The sequence below is a fragment of the Hyposmocoma kahamanoa genome, unplaced genomic scaffold (genome assembly GCF_003589595.1).
Source record: "Hyposmocoma kahamanoa isolate Upper Pololo Valley unplaced genomic scaffold, ASM358959v1 120, whole genome shotgun sequence".
Classification (NCBI taxonomy): Eukaryota; Metazoa; Arthropoda; class Insecta; order Lepidoptera; family Cosmopterigidae; genus Hyposmocoma; species Hyposmocoma kahamanoa.
In genome coordinates, this window is record NW_020653415.1 from 939,524 (window position 1) to 964,231 (window position 24,708).

Genomic DNA, 24,708 nt, shown 5'->3' on the forward strand with positions numbered 1-24,708 from the left:
TCCAATTTACGCTACATTAAGTTTTAAAAATTGTTTTATTGAATGAATTTTTATTAAGTTCAATTTATTATGCATTAATAATAGAAATTAGAATAAACTAAAACATACAGTACTGCAGTCTTATGTCTGTTTGGGATTTTTCATCAGAGGAAATACTGGATTCCAAACTGGTGGTACGGAGAAACCATTTCCCCTGTTGAAATGAGGATGTATTTTTAATTTCAATGGCGTCTAGCAGCAACCTGGGTAGATAACGGATTTCTTTTGTAAGGACCTAGGGTTTGTCAAACTTCATTGAATGTGTAGGTTTATCCATGACATGCTCGCAGACTGCAGACTTGTTTATGCGACGGTGTTTGACATCAGCTATATGTTCTTTGACACGGGTACAAATACTTCGCTTCGTTTGTCCAATATAAGCGAGACCGTACTCACAGTCAAGCTTGTAAACTCCTGCATCCTGTAAGGGGATGTAACATTTTACGGGTCTCAGGAACTGAGAAATCTTCCCTTAGAGGCTTGAAATAGGTCTTGTTAGATGCATGCCTGAGGACTCTTCCGATCTTTTCTGTAACACCTCACACGTAAGGTAAAATGGCAGGTCTTCGCCCGACTGTTGGTGGTTTCACACGGGGCCTGCGGCATTGGCGTGGAATCTTCAACTTATTCGCATGTATGACTTGCTTTATATGCTGAAGTTCCCCTGCCAGATGATTACTGTCACAGACACCATGTGCTCTCTGAAACAAAGATTTGCCCACGGTAGCTAACTGGCTAGGATGGTGATGGGAATTACCATTGAGGTACCTATCTGTATGGGTTTTCTTTCGAAATACAGTGTGGCCTAAGGTGTTATTAGGATTTCTTTTAATTTAAACATCTAAAAAAGCTAAAGTACCGCAATTCTCTTGTTCCATAGTAAATTGGATCTTAGTACTAAAAGAATTAAGATGGTGCAAGAAAGAAGGTATGCTATCTTTGGGTAATATTGTGAAAGTATCATCAACGTACCGTTTGAAAATCTTCAGCCTAGCTGGGGCCATGGGTAAAACTCGCTCCTCGAAATCTTCCATGAAAATATCGGCAACAACGGGAGATACCGGGGAGCCCATCGCTATACCCTCGATTTGTAGGTAGTTTCCATTATTCCACAATAGATAGCCTGATGTTAGGCAGTGTTCTAATAATTCTGCATATTCAATGGACATATTATGTTCCCTTAGCTTTCTACGTACAATTTCAATGCAGTCTTTTACTGGTAGGTTGTAAACAGCAACTGAACATAAAACTGACCATGATGTCATCATCAGTTAACCGTAGATCTTTGATTCCACTGATGAAATGATATGAATCATTCACATGTGTAGAAGTTTTCCCTCTCAATGGTGACAGTACCTTTGCCACGTGTTGAGCCAGTTTGTAGGTTAGTAATATAGTAGTATTTGTAGAAAATACGGCCCATTTGGTGTAAGTTCTACCCCAAAAGGGCTGTATTTATATAGTATTAAAATATAGTGGCCAGGAACCAGAGAAAGGGCGAAAAAAAGGTGGGATGACGATGGAGGAGGTCGCATCGTCAGGGTTGTTAAGTATCGGTATCGGTAGCAACCCTTGATTTCTTGCTCTTTACTGTCGGGGAACGTCCGTCTTGTGAGCGGTTGTCGATGTTTATTTGTGTGTGTTCCAAACTCAAATAATAAAATATATTAGGAATGTTAGTTAGCACCCTTTTCGTCGCGTCCCCTTTTTTGTTGCGCGACATCACGGGACTGGATGGTAGTATTTATGATACGCGGTAGGTACGCGGTAAACAATAAGTTTGATTATTTTAAAATTACGTGAAAGAAAATATGCGGATTTCAAGTATAACTTACTTTCTTATGAAGATACATTGCATACGATATAAAAAGTAATTTTCCATTGAATTTTAACTGTCATATCAAACCTTAAGAGATTTGATAATAACTTTATCGAATACAGGTATTCAAAACACCTTATATTTATAAATGAAATTACAAATTCCAGATTTAATTGGTGGTGACACGATGGCAGCATTAGACCTGGGCGGCGGCTCCACTCAGATCACATTTGAGCTGAACGAGCAGGAAACCAAGGACTACCCCATCAGTGACCAGTACGTCGTACCTGCTGGGGAGAATATTACTCTATATACACATAGGTGATTGATTGTTACATTATTGTTGATCACAAACAACAGTACATACTTAATACTACACCAACTCGCATAATATACATTTTATTTAACTTTACATCTGCCTTTATTATTGATCGATTGATTTATGAAAGATCTATTTTTTATAATATCAAGTGGCGAACAAGTCTAGCGCCACTCATAGCTTTAAATCGCAAAGATATGAGGGGCACTGCCACTGCGCTCGTCACCCTGAGACATACGTTGACAAGTCCCATGTGCCTGTAATTTCACCAGAACCCTTAACTTTCTAAACCGGGACGCAGTAACGCTTGGCGGCAGAAATAGGTAAGGTGGGAGAACTTCCCTGGACGAACTCTTACACAAGGAGCTCTTATGCTGCTGATCGAACAAACACAAAAATCCCTTCGATCCGATTGGACTCGAACCAGCGACTGTTGCCTCAATATAACACTAATTTTAAATTATAAAATAAAACCGACCTCAAAAGTTCGTGGAATTACGTCTATTTTCCTAGTTTTTTTACAATCGGTTATCGCATAGTGCGCGAAACCGGGTTCATCCGTAGTTTGCCAACATCAAAATGGTATACAAATGCGTTACCGCGTAATGTACATACAAAAAAATACAGTCGAACTGAGAACCTCCTCCTTTTTTTTGAAGTCGGTTAAAAAAAAGATAATTTTGTTGTAGTAAAAATATCAGGATATTCAGTAAGACTAAAATTTTGCACTTGTCTATCTAACACACCTAGCTTCACTAAGATTTTATTCTTTATTGCTCTCTTCGGTTTGATTGTCAATTGCTCCTTTAACACCACAACCTAAACGTCAAGTAGTACACATCCTCCATATGATACCCCAGAATTACTAAAAACGAAAAGCTAAAAACAAAATAATGAAATTTTTACAATTATTGCAACTTACAAGTATATAGTTTTTATAAACTATACAACAAAATACGACATTATAATGCCGGGATTTCAGAGGGAGTGCATTAACTCCTTGAAATTTAGATAGTCTTTAGTAATCCAACTGTACTAATCGCACACTTTGTCACCAGCTATCTTAATTTGGGCCTCCTAGCGGCGCGCTATGGCATATTCAGGATGGAAGCTCAAGACAACACGACAAACAAGTTCCACTCAGTGTGTGTCGACCCTATCATCGTAGACGAGCCCTGGACTTATGCCAATAAAGAATATATAGTTAGGTAAATATTTATTTTCGCATTTGTTTTATTTTCGACTTTCGACTTTTCAAAGTGCCAGCAATTTTTTTTTAACGACTTCCCTGTCCCCATACAAGGCAATTATAGACCACCTCAAGTCCACAGAGTTTCTACAAAGTGTGTTTTTTTTTAAATACCTTCTACTTCAAAAATCAATATTAGACGGTACGAAAAAAAATGCAATATTTTTTGCTTCTAGGTTAGAGTTCAAGGTTTTTTTTGCCAAGAGTTCAGATACTAATATGGAGCAATGTGTCGCATATGCTTCCGTGGACTTATTTCAGAACGTTCCCGTGAGTCATATATGACTCATTGGACAGGGAAGTTGTTAAATCTCGCTGACCCAGCGTTAATAAGAATTAATTAAATTAATTAATTAAAATAAGCATTATGCACGCTAGGTAAGGAGGTCCGGAGTTGGATTCCTGGGAAAACTTATTTGGGGCCACGAACTTTTCTCAAAACAAGATTACTGCTAATTTTCCTAGTTTGCAACCTGGTAACTTGTAAATTAATATGTTCTGATTAGCAAGAATTCATATCTTTTATTCGTGTCCATCACGAAACGTTTCGCTTCCACATTTATGTGGCGAGCGGCAAGAGTTGAATTCCCTACCTGCGGACTTATTCCCCGAACGCTATAACATGGACCTTTTCAAGGCGAGAGTGCATAGGCATTATTTAGTTGTGCATGTTACATCATCGACCTCATCATCACTTTCTATCAGGTGAGATGGAGGTCAAATGCGCACTTATTTTTAATAATAAAAAAAACACCGAATGGCAGGAATCTTTGAAGGCATTAAAAGATTTGGAGATATAAAAATATTAAATAGATATAAAAAAGAAAGAGATATAAAATTTGCATATCCCAAAATTCAATCCTAAGGTTGTTTGGAAGAAATTGCTATATAACAATAAGGCTGCCTGTTGTACATTAACTTACTTTCTTTATATTTAAGTTACTGTGCTGTATTTTAACTGTAATTTTATGTGAAAGAAAGAATGTTTCATTCATTCATTCAAAAATTAAGAAAAATATATATAAAAAATAGAGAAAAAGGTTTAGTAAAAACAGAAAAAATACTTACAGAAAAAAATGTACACAAAATAAAAAATATTACTTTTTCTTTTTTCCAGCGGTGTCGAGCGCAAAGGCATGAAACGCGTGGAAGTATACAACCGCTGCCATAGTCTAATCAGACGCTATGTGATGTCTACGCTGGATTGGGAGCCGAAGATGCCGCCGCGGGGCACCGTAGCAGCCATGAGCTACTTCTACGACGTCGCAGCTGACGCTGGTCTCATAGGTGGATGTTTATTTTTGATTAAATGCACCGTACAAGCAAGTGTAACATGTAGTGTAACTGTATACAACCGGTTTGCATGTGCATATGTCTGCCGCGCGCAGTGTACTTACACACTATTCGCATCTCGCGGTGCACTCAAGTTGCACAGCGAGTCGCGCGCGCCATTCATTATACTCATTATAATCAGTCGATAACTTTTTATGCTTTATATTTAACTTTATATTTTAAGAGTTGATACTACCTCAGCTCGAATACAATTTTTTCCCGTACTAATACTGTTAGTTTTGCTTGGGTCGGCGGCAGGGACACTGGCTTTATTTCAGAATTAATTTTTTTACAATCGAAATTAAAGCTGTTTGAAAAAATGTATATCGTATACTATATAGGTGTTAAACATAAAAACATTGGTATATGTAATGTACCTATTGAATACAGCGGTTATCTTGTAACATTTCGAGGTAAGTTTGTGTTTATTCCTATCGTGAAAATTTTTAGGAATCGTGTTTTCATACCATTTAATAATTAGTGTTAGGATATATCCTCAATTTTACTATATATTTTTTCCTGTGTCACTGGGCGCTTAGTGTTAAATCATACTTTAAGCGCCTAGTGATACGAGGTGAAAGTTTTCACGCGGCAGCCTCGCGGCGAGTTACCACGCGTTCATGTACATTAATAATAATAATAATAACGCACACACTCAACATAGCCCCGCACTAGGGAAACCCTGTGTCGCGGGTGCCATGGACACACACATAGACAACCACAAATTACACCCAAACTCACGAGAGAAATAAATGTAGGCCATACAAATATTTCTCCCGGCCCAGGAATCGAACTCGGGGACCTCTGCGTGGCAGTCCGGTATGGTAACCGTTCGGCCACGGAGGCAGTTAAATTAATAACGAATCTGAATTCTATTTACTACGCAACAACATTTAAATTCCTCTGAATAATACAAGTTCAAGCCAGACTCGCCCGCGTGCCCAGGACGCTCATTTGAGTTATAACGTAAAAGCCAAACAATGCCATGACGCGCCCACACCATGTGAAATGAAATTCGTGTCGAATAAATGCCCTGTTATGCGGAATAAACCAAAGCCATCTCAAAAAAAACGCTTAAGCTAAAGCTGCGGGAGCATCTGTTAAATTTGCAAAAATTGGGGATATGAGTGGCTAGGGTAATTGCGGTTGTCTCTTGTTTGTCCACGTACAGGGTCGGGAGCGCGTCATGCTTGACATTTAAGATTTAATTTCAGCTCTGTGCCGCTTGCGATAGGAACGGTCCAAGGTCCAAGGTTTCAAGGCTTGTTATGCTCTTGGCTGTACCTCGTTTCAGGACTGCAAATAGTGTATTATGTGTGGAGGTTGGGAGGAAGAAGATTGAAAATTGAAAATTAATAATTTAAAAATGAAATCAGATTTTTGTTGGATTGCGAGTGGTGTCTCTATCCTATAGGGTCCTGGTAGAATACCAGCGTCGCGGGCAGCCGCGTCATTTATGCTGAGCCAGCGCCTTTTTCACTGCCATGACTTCCAAGTGTAATATTAGTAGATAAGAATATCATTATTGTTATATATAAGTTAATGCCTACATCATGTATCTGATGTCATGGTGGTGAATAAAGCTTTTATCTATCTATCTATCTATTTGTATCGACTCTATATAGTTCGCATGAAATGATAAAAGCGCTTTTGACGTATGATCATATGTGGTTACATTATACCAAGGGTACGTTTTTAGTTTCTGTAAATTAATTTAATAGATATTGATTGACACATAATTGTTCCAGATGTAATGAAAGGAGGAACTGTGTCAGTGGACCGGTATCGTGCTACGGCATACCGAGCGTGCTCTGCGTCTAACGTGGAACAACCTTGGGCCTGCATCGATCTCGTCTACATGGTGTCGTTGCTGCAGGACGCCTATAAGCTGAATGACCGTGATCCCATCTCGGTGAGTATTTTTTTTATAGTATGTCTTTTTTATACATACCTCGCCTAGAACTAGGTCTATTAAAAATACAAGGAGGAGGCATATTTTAAAGCTTTTAATTTTAATTCAATATAGTTGACGAAATCCACCTGTTTTGTACGAAAATGATGTGCATTTAAATTGATTTGTCAAAATAAGAATAAATTAGGCAAGAACGCAATTAATAATCATTAGAACGTCGTAACATTCAGAATTCCAGACATTTTTGGCAAAATTTTACCTTACACAATCTATTGATGACGGTGTCAACGACAAGTACATTACTATTTAAAATTTTATAAAAACTGGTAACCCAGTAAATATATATGTATTATATTTATATATTATATACGTCCACGGGACGCGTATGGTTTATACTAGTGAGATAGCAATACATCTGTCTCGCTCTTGCAAATAACGTAGGCAATATGATTGGTTGATTGTGTATTTAACATTTTAGTATACTATTCAGCGATTTTTTTTTTCTGAAGGTTATTTTGCAGATGGCCGCTGATAGCCGCAGTCTGGCCACCAGCGTTCAACTGCAAAGTGTCCTTCAGAAAAAATGCCAATAACGGCGTTTTGTTCCAACTCTCATCATCAGCATTCTGCAAAGAACCCGCAGCTGCTCGACACTTAAATACCAGCGAATACCACCCGAATTAATGACCCGAAGCTCTTAAACCTGCATTGCATTAAAAGGATCCTGTCAGTAATGTGATTGTTTTTTTACAGCTATTCAAAAAGATCGACGGACACGAGGTGTCCTGGGCGTTAGGCTTGGCGTACACTACGGTGATGAACCGGATTGCCGCCGTCACCGGGTAGATAGTATTATTAATTATGTTTAAATCATTTGGAGTTTGGATGAAATTTCCTTATTTTTCCACATTCGTTGACGTTAAAGGTCAAAATGCACATGCCTGTACTGGACCTATTACTGGCACGTGTATTTTGGCCTTTACAATAAATATGATTAAAATAATAATAGTGTTAAGGATGAATCGTCTAACTTTATAAATTGTGTGATTAAATCCGAAAATGCATTGTAAATAGAACCTACCCGTCGTAACTTGAAAGTCCACTTTATATTCAGAATTTAATATCTGGATTTCTTAAGGATTTCAATACTCGTCGTCTTATGTTTAAATTTTCTTCTTCTTTTTATCGTAACCATAATTATAGTAGTAATTCGTTTGTTTGCTTAAACCATTATATAACAGAAGATGTAACAAGAGACAGTGCCAGTACCAACATGTTTTGCATATATTAAGAGTTTATACAACCTCAAATGGCTTTGGTTGATTCCGCATAACAGCGAAAGTGTTGAATCAATTCAATTACTTGGAAAAAAATATATATTAAAATTGAAGATATACGCTGATTACTACACGGTGTGAAAACACGATTCCTACAAATTTTCACGATGGAAATAAACACAAACTTGCCTCGAAATTTTACAAGAAAACCGCTGTATTCAATAGGTACTTGACATACAGCAATGATTTTTTTTTATTTATATCATATTTATATCAACTGAACTGAATGGAACACGTATCGTATATGATATATATTTTTCAAATGGTTTTAATTTCGTTTGTAAAAAAGTAAATTCTGAAATAAAACCAGTGTCCCTGCCGCTTTATCCAATCAAGATGAACCGTATTAGTACGGGAAAAAATTGAATTCGTGCTGAAGTAGTATATACTCTTAAATAGCGTACAAATGTCTAGTTATACCTTGTCAATTGACTAACACAACAAGAAGAATGCCACAAGTTACTGTCAAATATTTCGTTTGTGCCATAAAAATTATTACTTCGTTTTAAATAGACGTAAGTCTATGTATCTAAGCAGTGGCCACCATGGTGAAGTGTGAGACATGTTTGCCAATCTTAAAAATGTAACACTAAAAAATATAACGATGTGGGAAATATATTTCTGTACCTAATGGAGCGATAAACATTTTGGACGCAACTGCACTTCTTCCATGATGGGTGTGAAATGTGAAAATTAATAATGACACTTTTGAGATGACTGACTAGACACTGGCAAAATTCTTCAAGAGCCGCCAGAAACTTAAAAAAAAGCATAGACACTTTTGAGTTCGACGTTTGGGTGGATTTTTTTAATTTAACCACTCCATTAACACCAATATTTAAAATTCACTACATGAGCTTTGTTCTCTCTAACAATGTACCTCTACAAAATTTGTTGAATAGCTGATCCCACTGGAACCGTTAAAAGGGCACCGCCTGTAAATAAAAAGAAGAGATTAGTAATTTCCAATAAATATGTAATGATTGTGAAAAAACTGAGAAGTGGCATATCTACAAACGCCAAAATGTATTAAAGAACGATGTCATTGATGTGTTATTTGGTTTAATACTAAGAGCGTTAGCGCACTACGTCCAATTTGTACCAGGCCTTGCTCAGACCATACTCGACCAAATTTAAAAACGCATGATGCGAATGAAGATTCATACTTGACATTGTCTTGAAATTCGATCGTGTATTACTTATTTGAGAGTAATTGTTTCGGACGCATGTCGGACGGAGAATGAAAAATGATTTCCCGAAATGTTACAAGGATCATTTTATCTCCAGCAGCTTGATTTTGATTGCCACTCCCGATCGGAAACTGCGTCTCTTCCGAGTCGAGGCGCATAATTGCGATTCACAACTGGCCGATCGGAAATTTTTGACATTTCTAATCGGAACAATAGTTGATTTAATTCACAATGTAGAAAGATAGAGTAGGAATCAGATTCATCTCGGAAACCCATCTGATTTCGAGACTCGGATGGGCTACCCGATCGGATCAATTCCTATTTAAATTAAAATCACCCTGGAGATGTACGATCGATATTAATATTTAGACATCCCAAGTGGGTCTGAGTTTTCTAGATTCGCATAAACTCTGATTCGGAATGAACACCAATCAGATGCAGGCTGCAAATGCGCTTTGCGTGATATAATTCAGCATTAATACGTAAGTTATGAAATAAGTTTCATCCAAAACTCCAAATGTGTAAATTTTGTAATACCTTTTTTACATTTTTTTGTTGTTTTGTTTGGACCAGAATTGCCGTGCATTTAAATATAAGCTGGTTTAACTAGGTATCATGAAATTGCTTGGGGGTTAAGTTTATTTTTAAATATTAGTATCAATTTGTAATAGTTTTGTCACTGAACACGGGTCTCGTGTAAAGTTCAAATTACGCTACCGCGAAACGAATTTTTATGTACATAGCAAAATGAATTTTATGCCAATGGTGTAGCGTACAGGCGACACGGTAGCTGCTGGAATTCCCGAGTTTGCCCACGAATTCTCCGCGACCTGTTTTTTGTCTCGTGTGTTGTTTGTACGTTACACAAATGACATGAAGTTTAAAATTGTATGATTACAAAAACTCACTTCAATTCAAATGCTAATTAAAACGTGGCTAAATGGCAAAATATTTTTTTTGGGATACAAAAAAAACCCATAACCCAATTTTAGAACAATGAAAATGTTTAATGATATATTTTCAGCTATGCATCGTTAGGGTAAGCTCCGATAAGTTGGAACACGCTTTTTAAAACGGATATTTGACCATTTGTCGCGTTTTAGTTAGTGGACGACACATGTAATTTGAACTTAACAGCGGTTACACACGGCGACTTTAGCAGCGCTTCTACAAGTATTAGTCGCGATCTAGAAGCTATGCAATTGTGATGCAAACACGATGCAAACGCGATGCACGTTTTTAATGATCCAATATAAGCGACAGTATCGTTGCATTTACGCGTTTGCATCGATGCAGTCGCGTGTTTGTACCGCTGCTAAAAACCGCTCTAAAGCGTGAATTGCACAGAGCGGGTGCGGGTCGGGTGCGAGTCTGGTCAGTCCGCACCCGACTCGCGCCCGGCCCTCACCCGACCCTCACCTGCTCTTGTGTGTTTCACGCTTAACAGGTGGTTACGATAGGCGTGGTTCACACATTGTGATGTCTAAGTCGAATTGAGAGGCTTACGTTAAAATACAGAATTTTTATCTGCTTTTATGTTTTCGTAATTATTGTTCAGGATATCTGCAAAACCTGCATTGTGAAGAACCTATTTTAGTAAACCGCTGTGTTTGACTTTGAAGTTAAACTTTTTATTCCTATATAACGTCTTATAATGATGACAAATAACTGATACTCTACATGTTAAAGAACCTGGTTTAATAATTGAAATTAATCAACTGTTGTAATATGCATCCAACTGAAAAAACGAAAAATTATATAGAACAGCAGATATTCTTTATTGCGACTCAAGAATGGTTCTCTTGCACAAAGTAGTTACAGTTAGGAATGAAACTAATATTTCTTTTTTCAAATTGACCAATGTCGGTTGTCATCATCGAGTATATAACCGGAAATAGAGACAAAATAAGTGCCATCCATCCCTGGCAACTCATCAAGTAAATGGGTTTTATATCACTTTTAAATATCAACTCTCGTTTGCGTTGAAATCACAAATTATAAAACTGAAACAGTACAGCGCCAACAACTGACCTGTGTGTAAGTCTCCGTATATTCTAAAAATATTCTGTATTTATTGTAATAAAGATAATATTTCTAACAATGGGGGCTGTTCCATTCGGTGGTGTGGGAAAAACAGCAAAACATCTAATTAAAAAGACAAACGGAATCACTTTTCATCGGTAATTAAATATTAAATATGTAATTTTGCAATTTTTGTCCACCATAGTAAGGCTCAAATTAAACTGGTCGATTTGAAGGAAAACAATTGACGACACCCGTCAATTGTTTCGAATTCGGGCTTGTCGATCAGAGCGAAGTTGTCACAGTAATGATTTGGCAGAATAGTTTTCGAACAAATTAAATGACATTTCGTCTCTGTTTCTGGTTATATACTCGATGGTCGTGATAGTCGTGTTTGTAAAGAACGCAAACGGTTGTTTGGTTTCAAAAAATAAATATACGTGCACAAAAATCTTGTAACTCGGTCTGCTTAGTTAGCAAAAGTGGTAGCCACGGTGAGGCAACAGAAATTGGTTCAAGTCCAATTAGCAACAAAACAACTAACTAGTTTCACTGTATCCAACATATTGAAGATATCACTTGTTCTTAAGGGGATTACAGATCGAACCCACCGTCCCGGGTGGGATGGAGTCGGCGGCCTTGTTTCTAGAATCATGGCAAGATTAAATTAGATACATGGCTGCCGACATCAAGCCGCCCGGCTGTGTCGCCGGGTCGACGGTTTCGGTCTGTAGAACCCTTTAAACAGATTAAACTAGGTGTAACATGTTTTTTTTATATATCACTTGGCCTTGCATACATTTTTTAAGGATTTAATAAGTTCGTAATTTAAAGACGGTGATAGTTGGTGACAAACACAACATTATTAAATATCTCTTAACTTTTCTATGCACATTTTACACATTTTTCTATACCCAAAAAAAGTCGAAACAAGACTGGACTTATAAAATGCAAACATTCACTAAGGAGCTCCACAAACTGGTCACGCCTCGGCTTTCATACTAACTTGTGACAATACTGTAACTGTGAATTTTATTTGCTGCATGCAAATTGTTGCGCTCATTCTTCATGATTACGGTACTATTGTTTATTTATTTATTACAAATTGAAATGACTTTTTTTGACACATACATTACTTACACTTCTTCTTACTTATACTTACATTTCTTGGACCAGGCATTTATTATGACCCTGCAAAATTATTATCGAACAACCGGTCAGACTAAAATGCCTTCACTCACTAATATCGCTCCCGCTTGGTGTATCCATTCGACTCAAAATGATTAATTGCAAGTAGTGCAAAATACTGGACAAATACAATTAGCAATAACAAAACATTCGCGCAGTTGCGTAGTCTGAAAATTACCTGAAGCTAAAGACCACACATCGATAGCCGTTTAGAATAGCGACCTTTCTCCAAAGTATTTAATTAATCAGGAAAATGGTTTAAAAAAAAGAGACATGTGTGTCGCGGAAAATTGACAAATTGTAGAATCTCAATATTGTCATTTAATTATTTTAACCAATGAAAAGCTCGGTGTCCCATTCACAATAAAATTTCATCAGAAAAATAAAATTTCGTCATGTTTCGTTGGCTGCCGAGCCGAGGCGTAGCGTTTATAGGTGAGTGAAGACCTTTAAGCTTCTCCCATATATGTATTAAACTTATATAAAAAAAAGACTTTAAGTCAAAAGAGATAAAGCTCAGTATTTTTAAAGACCTCACCGTTTAAATCTGGTCTACCGATTTTGGGATATTATATCAAATTGAAATACATATTTTTCCTATAAACGCGCTCGTTCCGTGGGCCACCGTATATTAAACGTCTGTTTTTACAAGACTTTTGAATTCTCAACAATTTTGAAGTATATTATGAAAGGGGTAAAAGTGATTTTATATCAATTTATATTATCATCCTTAAAATGTACGAATTTGTTTAAATTATTGTAAATGGTTGTATGTTTATTTTAAAGAAGCGTTACAAACTTTATTTGCGGTTTGTTTCTGAAATGTTAGATATTAGTGAATTTGGATTGACGGCAACGGAATTAACAATTACAACTGATTAATTAATTGATGACAGGATATTGATGACAGGATAGATATTTAGTACTTATAGTTGTAAGCACGCAAATAAAAGTTTGTAAACTTTCACAAATGCTATTGGTTTTTTATAATAGTAATGTTAAAAAGGGCGCGATTCAAAATTGGTCGTTATATTGATATAAGAATTTGTAATTATTTTTATGCCTGAAGTGGTATTTATTTTTATAAACGCGTTTTGTTATTACCTTGAAAAGATTTAAACCAATTTTGGCGTTGCCCTGCATAAGTATTTGTTTAAGCTGGTTCTTTTGTTATGTCCCGGTATCTATACTTTTTTTCCAATTAGTAAATAAATAAATCGACACCTCCTACGTAAAGTATTGTATGTCGAAATTGCCAAGTTTACAGGGAAGCATTTTAAAGTTCTGAATTCACTGAAACGAGCATAACATGACAAAGCTAATCTAATAGATCATCTAACAGATATGTAGGATTTTACAATACTCTGTGTGAGTAACCGTTTGCCGAATAAAACTGATAAATGCCAAAGTCACCTGTTATGTTCCTTTCAGTGGATTCAAAACTTTAAAACACTTCCCTGTAAACTTGGCAATTTCGACATACGATACTTTACGTAGGAGGGGTCGAAATATCAGTGCCACTCGGTGCCACTTGCTATATCTTCTTTTTATTTATTTTTATTTTAAATTAATGTAACTTTATCTTGTAGAAGATAAAGTATATGCTCGCTTTGCGTGGTGCTGTAATTTAAGGGATCTTAACCTCGCGTCGCGTCGTTTTTCGCAGCGGTAGTGCGTGCTGACCTTTATTGTACTTAATTTTCTTAACTCGTCTTCTCAAAGAAGGGGTCGGTTGATTCCTTTGCCCGTTCAAATATGTAATTTTTGATGTATTAAAATAGAGAATTCTATCGTAATATCATTATTGTCATGGGAATAACAAAACAAACGACCTTAAACAATTACCAGAAGTAGAAAAAAAATTGTAAATAAATATATGTATAAATATATAAAAAGCAAATATTCTTATGACCTGAGCACTGTCTACATTTTAAAGATTGCCTATCCAATATTTTTTATGGTGGTACTATTCCATTTTTGACGCCTTGTACGTGAAACATTTTTGTATAGCTTCAAACGCACTATTTTAGGTAATTAATGTATAGAGTGTACGCGCCAATCATTGTTAGTGGCTCTGTTCGTTTATGAACACCTAGTACTTTAAGTTGCTGTAACTCAGGAACGATAGACACCACGCAGTAACGGTTAGCGGCAATGTGTCGATTATTTTAGGGTTCCCTAATAAAACTGGGAACCCTTATTTGAGGCTATCAGAGCAAAATGGTATATCCCCACATCCACATATAATATGTCGCAGCACATTTCTTAAACAAAAAAAAATTGGATCCCCCGCCCACCTAGTAAAAGGAATATGAAAAATTACACAGAAACGATTGAACGATATGTCATTATAAATAAAAGTCTGTTTAGTGACCAAGGTTCAATTTTTTTGAATACCGCGACGCAACCGTTAACCTGGCGGCACAGTACACCGCAACGCAACTAGCCACGGATATTTCAGTGTGTATTGCACAATGAACGTAATTAGATCAATTTTATTAAGGTAGGTAGTTTTAAAGGGACGCCAAAGGGCTTTGACTATGCACATTACCTTTTGTGAGTTGGATAATTTTTGCATTGAGCTATAGTAAGATTATTTACTCACAGCAGCCTCGGCCATAAATCATCGGAGGAGGACAGCGATATTGAGCTCTCTCTCCCACTTGCTTTGTGTTGAGCGTAAACGACGCGTGCGTAAGCCCGTTATCGATAAAAACAAAGAAGTCAGTAAGGGTCGGTCGGTGTGGTACTCGTATGAGTGATTTATCATTATCTGCTGTCGTTTAAATATATCAATCTTTTATGTTAATTTAATAACATTGTTATCAATAATGTGATAAAGTTTTGGCGGAAATGAAAGATGCCATGAAATATCCCATATGACGTTAACGAATTTTTAGAAGGTAATTAGAATATAAGAGAATGTTTTGTAATTTTATATGTTTCATTCGTTATTCAATAAGATATTTATGTATTCCATTTATTAATTTGTAATTTACTAAATTCATTTCATTTTGTCATTTTAAATTTTATTCTTATGTAATTGCAATGCCCTTACAGGGCTAATGTTGAGAACCGTCACTAGCTCTAGAACACCATGTACTACAACATTGATGCAATAAAGATTATGACTATGACTATGAAATTAGGAAGCTGTTCGCACGCCTTATTGATCTTACTATTTAGTTTTTTAATACTGTTTCCTATATTTCATTTGTATTGTATGTATTTAGCAAATGAATTATATTTTATATCCGTTCCTACTTCATAATTAAAACAAAATTAGACGTCATCTATATCGATAGCGTTTATCGACTGCACTATTGCACAGTCCTGCGCTTACACAGTAGGCTCGTACCCTTCTGGTAAGTGGGAGAGAGAGTGCAATACCTCTGTCCCACTTCTATAATTTGTGGCCGAGTCTGTAGCGAGAAAATAATCTCACTAATTTTATAGCGTTCGTTTCAAAAAGAAAAAAAAATGGCAGGTTTTTGTATTTACAGTTTTTACACGTATTAAATTTTAGTTCAAGTATTATTATGTGTTGTGTTTTTTGATTATTTGTTATCTGTTTAGATGACTCTTATAGCCAATGCTCAATAAATAAATAAATAATTAATTAATTTTATAGTATTATTCCAGTCGTATTGAGTGTTATAGTAACCTATGTTACCGGTGATATGTTACAAAGAAAAAATACTGCGAAAATGTTACTTTTGTAGTACGTCATAGTAGAATTGAATTTAGAAAAAAATTAAACAAAGCTGAACGTAGGTAGTATTTTTGTGTACCTAATGGTTGGCGTGTATACCACATGAATATGGTGATTTGGTGTTATTGTGTAAATTGTACAAATTTAATAAACGTTGAATCTTAACCTGTGGTTTTATTGATTTTATGTAAAGTCGAGAAGCATAATTACATTATGTTATAAGGGCAGTAAGTAGGCATAGCCAACTATATACAAAGGGACTGATTGAAATGTAACCACGACCTACGTCTACGACCGTTAGCCGGGAGGCACTTGGTGGTGTGTAGGCCAGAGCCAAATACCAATAGGCGATCACTTGTAGGAGCGGATACTGCATTACTACTTACTAATTTATACTTGCGAGGAATTAAAAAAAAAAGAAAAATTAGTCTTAAAACCGTTATAGAAAAACCGTTGTAGCTTATGCGTTTAAAAAAAAACATTTTTTTTTGCTCTACATTATTTTTGTTTTGACTTGACGTTAGATATGAATGAAACAAAAAATTTAAATTTATTTATGCCTGATGCCCTGTAGGTTAGCATGATAAGGGGCGACTTGCACGAGATCGACGTAAAGCGCGAGGTCTATGCGAGCTCTACTGGATTAAAATGGTATCAAATAATCTCATTACACAGAATACTAAAAAAACCGACCGCAAAAATACGTGGAATTACATCTATTTGCCAAGTTTTATTCAAATCGGTAACCGGAATGTGCGCAAACCCTGTTTCATCCCCTAGTTCGCCACTATACGGAAATTGACACAGGAGATAATAAAAATCGGTTCTTACTACTCAAAGTATATTGAGAGAGAAAAACGCCTTGAATTGGAGAATAGCAAAATTAACCATAATAACATTTAGGCGCTATTTATAAAATGAATCTTCATGCGTAAACAGCCACTCTTAGGGTCGTATTCTAGAACTCTACTCAATGCCTAAGTCAGGATTTGAGTATGGTTTAAAGCACTCGAAATCATACTCAAGTCCTTGCCATTAGGGTCGTATTTCCAGTGCTTGAAATCGTACTCAAGTCTGCTCAAATCCTGACTTGAGCATTGAGTAGAGTTCTGGAATACGAGCATTAGAGGTGTATGATTTTCTTCAAAATTAAATGGAACCACTATGGAGGTACCCTCTTTCCAACAAAAAAGAATCATCAAAATCGGTTCACAAATGGCTGGCGGAGATGTCGCGTAACACACATAAAAAAAAAACATACAGTCGAATTCAGAACCTCCTCCTTTGATTTTGATGAACGATTATTTTTCAATAATTTTCACACATTTATTCGAGTAGGCAAATGTTCCACTGTATAGCCTTTTCTAAGTATCTTCCCTTGGTTTAATGGAAAAGGCGACAAGCGCCTGTTCTTATACAGTTCATTTCATATGTCATGAATGGTTTATGCAATCCATTTTTTTTTACACTCTCTAAGCTATACATATACCTAATTGTATAGGACATTAGGTTTTGTTTAGTTTAACCTAGCTTTTCCCGATAGCTATTTAGTTAGGTTTTTAATAAGAAAAATGTAATCTATTCTGAATACTGTGGTTCTCGATATTACGGAATGGTGGAAAAAGGTTACTGATGCATTATAGTATAAACCTCTTTTGAAACTTTAAAATAGCGTATCGGCTGAATCTCTCTACAACTACTCCCCGATTTATTTAAGCGGAATCAGATTCAAACTATGTCCTGTCATTCTCGAGATCGAAGAATGGTACCGCTGGGAAATATCTTTAAAACTTTGAAACGCTGAACCGATATAATATCCGTTTTTGCGATTAGACCGAGTAATTCATGATTTTTCGTCCCATTTACGAGTACGTACTACAAAATACTAATCTAACCTAAACCCACAGGAGGGGGTTAAACCAGCTCGGAAACGCAAACAGAAATGACTAATTTGAATTTTCTGTCTTTCATTTAATATTTTGCCAAATCTACGGCCGGTATTCTAAACAATACCTAGGTATTCTATACAATGCCCAGGAAATGTGTACAAATAGTTAAAAAATATTAACTATTATATGCATTGGTCAAACAAGCCCGGCTTGTGTAGAATTGTCAGGTATTTTACTGAATCCATTGACTTTTACTGAATCCCAGAATTACACACATTGCCTTTAACATGTACGAGTATTATCAAAAAAGATTGACTGATATCTTGACTACTAAATTGTCGCTTAAAAATGTATGTGACTTACAAAACTTCCTTTTTTCATAACCACGATTAGGACGCACGATACGTTTCGCTCGAAGAATTCGCTCAAAATTTTATCAAAATAGCAATTTCAAAACCACTTATTGACATTACAATTCATTAACTTGGAAATCTGATTTCGTGGTCATAATAATCAGCTTGTAATAGTGAATTAGTTAGGCTAGATGAAAACGCCATTTTTGCTTTGGATACAGCACCCTGCATTCTTGTAGGTAAGTAAGTGTACAACCCCATTAGATAAATGATATTTTCGTCATTAACTCAATTTATTTCATTTAACTTCTATCTTATTTATTTATAACAGCATAAATATTTATTCAACAATTTAAATATTTATTCAACAACATAAATATTGACTATTATACACTGACTTTTTTAACTGAACTATGTTTTTTCTATTTTTTTTTTTATAACATGAGTCAACTCACCTGGGGGTCGACCGATTTGATTTGATATCGTACGATTTCTTTTCATTTTTATTCATAACACCCGAATCGAATGTCAAACTGTCGTATTCGAAACCGAACCAAAATGACGTCATACCCGTACGATTACTCAAACTTCTCGACTGCCAAAGGCTATAAACGTTATTCAGAACACAATTATAGAATGAAAGTGAAATCTCTTAGTTTTTGAAATAAATTCTGGGTTTTATTGAATTTTATTAATTTATTCTAATACAAGCCTAACGCATTCCTATATTTTAGGCCTTTAAAGTCTTAAAAATGTATATAAAAGGTTTTTCATTTTTCTTATAATCTATTCCGTAAACGCTGTTGGATAACGATGTCGTATCCGAATCCGAATAGAACGTTTATCTCGAACGTTCTGAGTAGCTCGGAAGCGCCCTTCGATACGAGAACGATATCCAATCGAAAGGTTCGGTTAAAATATCGAAGAGTTCTGAATCGGTGTCCTGGGATCGATTCAGAGCACCTTACGATAACTCAGTTGTCGACCGATTTCTTTTCATTTTTATTCACAACACCCGAATCGAATGTCAAATTGTCGTATTCGAAACCGAACCGAAATGACGTCACACCCGTACAACAACTCGAACTTCTCGACCGGCAAAGGCTTAAAAACTTTATTCAGAACACGGTTATCGAATGAAAGTTGCCGGATTGTTCTTATTATTTTAAATAAAGTTTGGATTTTAATTTTATTTTAATGCAAGTTTAATGCATTGCAATATTTTAGGCCTATAAAGTCTTAAAAATGTATATAAAAGGACTTTCATATCGTATGCGAATCCGAATCGAACGTTTAACTCGGAATGGTTTGAATAGCTCGAGATGGAAAGTGTCGATAAGGTCGACGATGGAGCATGCACACCTAAATATTGCCTATTCACTATCGCCTTGAAAATACTCAAGTAACATGTTAGGTGCATAGCAAGTATAAAACGTTCAGGGAATATACATCTGTAGGCAGGGAAAGGATGTCAAGCTTCCTGGCTGCATTTTTGGCCATGGTTGGGTGATTGATCCATTCCAAGTAGCTGGAGACGGTCGGCTATACGTATGGACATATCATACCAAGTCAATGTCACGTCAACAGGACTCCGTTTTGTGAAGAATAGACGCCCTTTTGTTTTGGTAGAGTTAAATTTAACAAGGCTTACGTGCCAGACCTTGTAAAAACAAAACTCTACAAATGTCCAAAGATACAGCCAGGGCGTCGCCATGCTTTTCTATAGCCTCGCTACATATGTGAAATGCATAAGAAGGTTTGTAGATCAATCAAAGATCGATAGTCTGTTTGCGATTTCGACGTGTGAATACTTATACCCGCTCGCAGCACCGTTCAGACGCTTTTGAACATTCGTGAATGGCGCTCGGACTCTTCAGTATGCAATGGTTGATATCGATCTTATTATAATTGCTCTTATGTCTGAAGCTGAAGAAGAAGAAACTGAAATTAAAGAAAATGAAAATTTTGAGTTCACGAGTTAGAAAAAACGTATACTTGGCGAATTCAAAACACTTTGTGACACTTAATGATTTAAGCCGGGACTCAAGATATGTATTTTTATGATTATTATGTTATACAGACATTCATATCTTTGGATTAAGTTTTCGTCTTCACCCATTACCGCGCACTCGTCTCGTCGCAGTTCGGCACTGTGTTACGTCTGGTGTGGTCGGCGTCTGACGCATCACTGCGCGATTGACCACTTGACTTTATTCCGTATTTGCATAACACAATTTGTACCTTAACAATGGAAAATAGAGATGAATATGCTTTAGGCGAAAAACATGATGCGTCGCAACGCTTCGACTCCGCGCCAGTGTGAGTTGAACCTAACTCCGCCTGTGCGTATTCCACAGTTGTTTAGTTTGCCCAGAGGTAAAGTTGACATTGTCAGTACAAAGAAAAACGTTTCACAAAATAAACTGTTGTATAGAATATGTCGATCGTATGATAACTGTGATAAATGTTCGCACCTTGACATTTTTACTAATATTTCTTTTAATCACAAAATAACGTCAATATTTTCTTTGATATTTTTCCTTTTATTATATGTAATGTTTATGTACTATAAATGTTGTGTTGAAATTATAATTGGATGTCAGATTTATAATCTTATATACGTCACAGTTCTGAGCATTATTTGTAACTCGTAGTTGTATGGTGTTAAATAAAATATATATTTATTAGTGTTAGTAGTTTTAGTACGTAGCACAAGGTGTGGACTATCATTCTAGGTCACTTCACAGCAGCTTTCGGAGGCAGTTTCAGGTTTGCGTCATCCAAGTGCTGGAATTATCTACCCTGTTCTCTTCGTAACATTTCTGGTAGGAATCCTTTTAAGAGCAAGTATTGGAAAATCAAAAAGCTTTTAAATTTTTCAGGTACTTATTTAATTATGCTTTTTATGCACACAAATTATATCACTTACGCGAATTGAGTAGTGCAAATTATAATAACTAAAAATTGTGATAAAAAAGAGATAAACAATATGAAGAAACAAAATCACAGTATTAAACTTTTTACTTTATTTCCATTTAAAAATTAAACACAAGAGTTTTGCACACTCTAACAGTAATTGCACACAGTGGAAGAAACAGTAATCTTAAAATAACTAATTTTGTAATTGTTCAGAATTAACGCAGCTAGTTTTGCAACAACACTATGATAAAATGGCTAGTTTTGTTATAATAATAGTAAAAAATACAACTTGAATCTAATTTTAATTTTCCTTTAGACTCTTATCCACGTCGTCAACCATCAATGTATCTTCATTGTCTGTCATTTCTTCTTCTTCGGTCACATTTGATTGTACTTACCCAATAATGTTATATATGAGTATACAATTCAAGAATTTCGTATATAAACCAATCCTCTCCGAAATGTTTGACGATCAAGGTTTTAATAAATGAACAAGAGTGACCTCTCGGATGACAAAATAATAAATACCAAACAAAATAACTGATTTTGCACGAGTTCATACTCAATAGAGCAGTGTTTGCAGGTTGACGACAAAATGGCAACTTTTGAAAGTGTAAAACTAAGAAAGATAGCGACTTTTGCAAAAGTGGTCAACGTTTGACACTGATTTGTTCAGAATATAGGTACCAAGTTTTGGCACTGTATTGTACATTTCACGCCATTAATTAAAAATCATTAAAAATGTCACATAGCGCTGTTTGCAAGTGGATTACGTTTTTACACACTTATTATAGGTATAATAAGACTTATTTAATTACGTTTTTTAAACATGCTCATTATATAATAAGTGTGTATAAAAAGCATAATTAAATAAGTGCCGGAAAATTTATATTACATATTAAATATACTTACGTTGAAACATTAACTTTTTGCGAGTACAGTAGTTGCGTAGTTGCTTGATGTAGCTATATTAATTATTTACATGTATTTTCTTTCTCATATACATTACTTCTAATTACTTACATTTTTATTGGAACCTGTATACGGTTGTTTACACACCTATGCATACGAGCACACGCACCGCATACGCTAAAATATAACAGTATATTGTAAGGTATAGTAATTTATTTATTTTATTGCATATTTTGGTTTTGGCTTAGGTTCTAAACTGTAAATGTAGCGTGTAGCTGGCATCACACAAAGTTTGTTTATACTTAGTGTCTTGATATATGTCAAAAATATGTTCTAATATCACACGGAACGTGATGTCACGGGCCGCGCCGACGCGAGAGCGCGTGCAGCCAAGTTCTCGACACATACCCGAATACCCGGCGCCGTCAAATGCATTTGCCCGAGGCCGCCCGGATCCGACCGTGCCACGAGCACGCCCGTTCAGCGCGCTCCCACGTTTGAAATCACGGACCGTGGGAAGCCAGCATTAGTCTTAAAGATAGACGTTGTAGTATGGAAGATGATGTAGAGACCAGGATAGAGGAGATACTTCCATGGTTTCGTTATGTAAAAAGTAAGAATGTGGATGGGTGGGTGAGGGAGAGGAAGTCCTCGGCGTACATACCTCAATCAGATTAGGGAAGTCCTTAAAAAGGCCGGGTAAGGAGTATCTAGAATAAATGGCCATGTATGAAGAGACTGATGATAGTGGAGGAGGTGAAGAGAGTTAAGAAGAGAGTCAAGAGCGTAGCAGGTGGAAGTCCATGGGTTCTGCCTACCAACGGTGGGAGACAGGTGTGATGATAATATGTATGTGTGTTTAATTGTTATTTTCTTAGCGATTTCGTTTTGTGAATATTTTTAAGAAATTTAATTTTTTGATTAAGTTTTATTGAAAGTCAGGATGTTTTACCATCATGATATTCAATTATTTTTTGTGAAATTACTAGTTTGTTATAATTATTAAACAAACATCGAACACTTAGAAAAAAAATTACATCAATCCGGTTGGATTCGAACTAACGTCTCCCAGCAAACCGTGTCAGACGCTATGCCAACTAAGCCACGAAACGAACCAACGGACCTCACGAATTTTCCATGTGTTTATTGCAGATATTTATTTTTAATCTTTTTTATTTTGCGTTGTATTTTGTCGTTAATTTCTCGATGTTTATTTTACTGATATTTATTTTTACACATTATGTTTTATTCCTTTGTAATAATGGTCAGAGAAACTCTAGATAATCACCGAATTTAAGTGTTGACTGTACACACGGCTTGGCACTACCGTGCAATATTGTGAAAACATAACGGTTTTCTTATATTCTTGTAAAGATACTGTTGCACGGTGGAACCGTTAACTAGGTGAATTACAAGACAATGTCTGCCGTAAAGATATTCTGGTTAACTTTGGTTCGGTGAATGCGGGACAATTGCACTTGAGTCTCAAGTTTTTGTGTTAGTTTTGATGTACAACAATTAATGCTCGTGTAGTTAATATAAGGAATTAGTTTATAAAAATTACGCATTATGGCCGAAGAGTTACTTCAAATTTAACCTTTGCTGAAATAAGGAAAAGTAATAGTAAATTGAATTTTCTTTGGCGTGTTAACGGTGTATACAGCAACGAGTAACTTTGAGGTGAGTAGTAATATTGTGTTTATATATCACGATTTTTTACTATCATGATATTCAATTTTTAGTAGCAGTAGAACTCTGAAAGAGTTCGTCCAGGGTTGTACTGCCACCTTACCTATTTCTGCCCCTAAGCAGTAATGTCAGCATATACGTTCCGGTTTTAAAGGGTAAGGTGCTGGTGAAGCTACAGACACATGGGACTTGTTAACTTATGTCTCAGAGTGACGGGCGCAGTGGCAGTGGCCCTCTGATCTTTACGATTTAACGCTCTAAGTGACCAGGAGTGAACAGGAGTGTAGTTTACTATCAGGCGCACGACGTATTCGTCTCAATACTTGATATTATAAAAAAATGTATATGTTTTTTGTGAGATTACTCCACTAGTTTGTTACTATTAACAACACAAAATAAAAAGGAATTTCAAAAAGAAAAGAAAGACAAAAATAATTTTCTTAGTGTTCTATCTTTGTGGCAAGTTATTATTTTTTTCTATTTGGTCTGAATTAATTATTCCACATGTCGTAGAGTCTGCCGTTGCCTCCCTATAGGGTAGACAGACAGTGTAACTAAGTGAATTCTTAGGTAAACACTTCCTGTCTCGTACCTAATGAACATGTTGGTAATAAAAAATTCGGGGTTTTGTACTTACTTGCACAGCAAAGTATAGTACGTGTGTATGTGTGTGTGTGCGTGCGTGCATACGTGCGTGCGTGCGTGCGTGCGAGCGTGCGTACGTGCGTGCGTGCGTGCATGCGTGTGTGTGTGTGCGAGTGCGTGTGCGTGTGCGTGTGCGTGTGTGTGTGTGTGTGTGTGTGTGTGTGTGTGTGTGTGTGTGTGTG

General features: G+C 36.1%; 2 protein-coding genes across 4 annotated transcripts in view; both read left to right on the plus strand.

Moving 5' to 3' along the window:
• Positions 1 to 8,072, plus strand: part of LOC113240092 (ectonucleoside triphosphate diphosphohydrolase 5-like) — a 57,545-nt gene extending 49,473 nt beyond the window's left edge. For both annotated transcript variants that reach the window (XM_026477309.1, XM_026477308.1), the window contains exons 6-10: positions 2,026 to 2,179; positions 3,236 to 3,385; positions 4,544 to 4,713; positions 6,507 to 6,670; positions 7,424 to 8,072. In XM_026477309.1, coding sequence (XP_026333094.1) covers positions 2,026 to 2,179; positions 3,236 to 3,385; positions 4,544 to 4,713; positions 6,507 to 6,670; positions 7,424 to 7,516 — 731 coding nt within the window. In that variant the 3' untranslated portion in view covers positions 7,517 to 8,072. The remainder of the gene's footprint in view (positions 1 to 2,025; positions 2,180 to 3,235; positions 3,386 to 4,543; positions 4,714 to 6,506; positions 6,671 to 7,423) is intronic.
• Positions 8,073 to 18,579: 10,507 nt separating this feature from the next.
• The window catches only part of LOC113240148 (ectonucleoside triphosphate diphosphohydrolase 5-like), a 20,998-nt gene continuing 14,869 nt past the window's right edge, over positions 18,580 to 24,708 (plus strand). The window contains exon 1 of one of the 2 annotated variants that reach the window (XM_026477377.1): positions 18,580 to 18,600. The gene's annotated coding sequence lies outside the window, so the exon portion shown is untranslated. Of the gene's footprint in view, positions 18,601 to 22,349; positions 22,395 to 24,708 lie in introns of those variants that run through there. The other variant, XM_026477378.1, reaches the window with a different exon arrangement.